This window comes from Daktulosphaira vitifoliae, unplaced genomic scaffold (assembly GCF_025091365.1).
Source record: "Daktulosphaira vitifoliae isolate Bord-2020 unplaced genomic scaffold, ASM2509136v1 Scaffold_3039, whole genome shotgun sequence".
In the NCBI taxonomy this organism is placed as follows: Eukaryota; Metazoa; Arthropoda; class Insecta; order Hemiptera; family Phylloxeridae; genus Daktulosphaira; species Daktulosphaira vitifoliae.
Genome location: NW_026102599.1, coordinates 1 through 1,168, shown reverse-complemented (window position 1 = coordinate 1,168; position 1,168 = coordinate 1). Strand labels below are relative to the sequence as shown.

The following is a 1,168-nucleotide window of genomic DNA, read 5'->3' as shown; positions in this document are numbered from 1 at the left end:
TACATATATTATGTCTTATATCGTTACTTAAGATATTTAACAATTTATTTTATAAACTTTACTGGAAAATAATTTATTTCTGCGCCATTGAAACCATTAAGTCGTGTTATCAATTTTTTGATTAAAACTCTTTTTTTACTNATTTTTTTATTAAAACTCTTTTTTTACTTTATTACATATCTGAGTACACCAATATACGCACCACAATAAAACGTATAAAAATGTGTTGCTAACTCATTTTAGACAACATTAAAGATTTACGGCGTTGCTTCTTAAGTGACGATAGAGAAAATAAAAAATTTAGTATGAAGTTTANTAGAGAAAATAAAAAATTTAGTAAGAAGTTTTTTACTTTTAAATATATAAGTTTCTCCACCACGAGAAATAAGTATGGTGTCAATTTTAGGATTTTTGCATATATCTTTATGATATTTATTAAATTTATTATATTCTTGATTTGTATGTCTTTTAGCAATAACTTTTTTTTGTCTATCCATAGAAGTATTTTCACCATACAACTCCTATAACATACATAGCAATTAATTATTTTAAATAATACCTGGTTATGAAATAGTACTTGAATTCCTTCTATGTCGTCATTTTTTAATTTATAATTTGGATTGTACCCCGGATAAATTGGTCTCATAACAGAAAATTTAATTTTCGAATGATCTAATCCTAACATATGGCCAAACTCATGAAGAGCCACTTGATATAAATTAGTACCTAAATAATTAATATATATTTTATATTAATTTAAAAATGTAAACTATACAGTTATCTATTTGAATTCATTTTACCTCTTTTAGTCCCCGTTGTCCATGTTTCAGAATCATCAAAATGAACATTGCCTCTACTAGGAGTAAGTGTATGTGCAAAAACTCCTAATGTACCATCAAATGACATTAAATCCCCATGGAAATTTGATTTAAAAGCTATATTTATATGTGCCTTAATAAAAACACAATTTTATAAAAAATTAAACAAATAAAACAATTATTGTCATAATAATTATTTACTTAATTTTTAAAACAAAAAGGAAGTAGTTAAAATTATTTTTGTAAGTAATTAGTGTTGGTTAAATTTTATTAAAAAATCAAAAAATCATTTGTACATTTAAAATGTTATTTTAAATGAATTTTGCTTACTCAAAATAATTGAGTTTTTA

General features: G+C 23.2%; 1 protein-coding gene across 1 annotated transcript; it reads right to left on the bottom strand.

The window, feature by feature from the left end:
• Window positions 1-272: 272 nt before the first annotated feature.
• Window positions 273-1,020, bottom strand: LOC126910013 (hatching enzyme-like). Its single transcript, XM_050692414.1, has 3 exons — window positions 801-1,020; window positions 578-726; window positions 273-521 (listed from the first exon to the last, which is right to left on the bottom strand). The coding sequence occupies exons 1-3, from the start codon at window positions 904-906 to the stop codon at window positions 273-275; spliced, it is 504 nt and encodes a 167-aa protein (XP_050548371.1). The 5' UTR covers window positions 907-1,020.
• Between the last annotated feature and the right edge of the window lie 148 nt (window positions 1,021-1,168).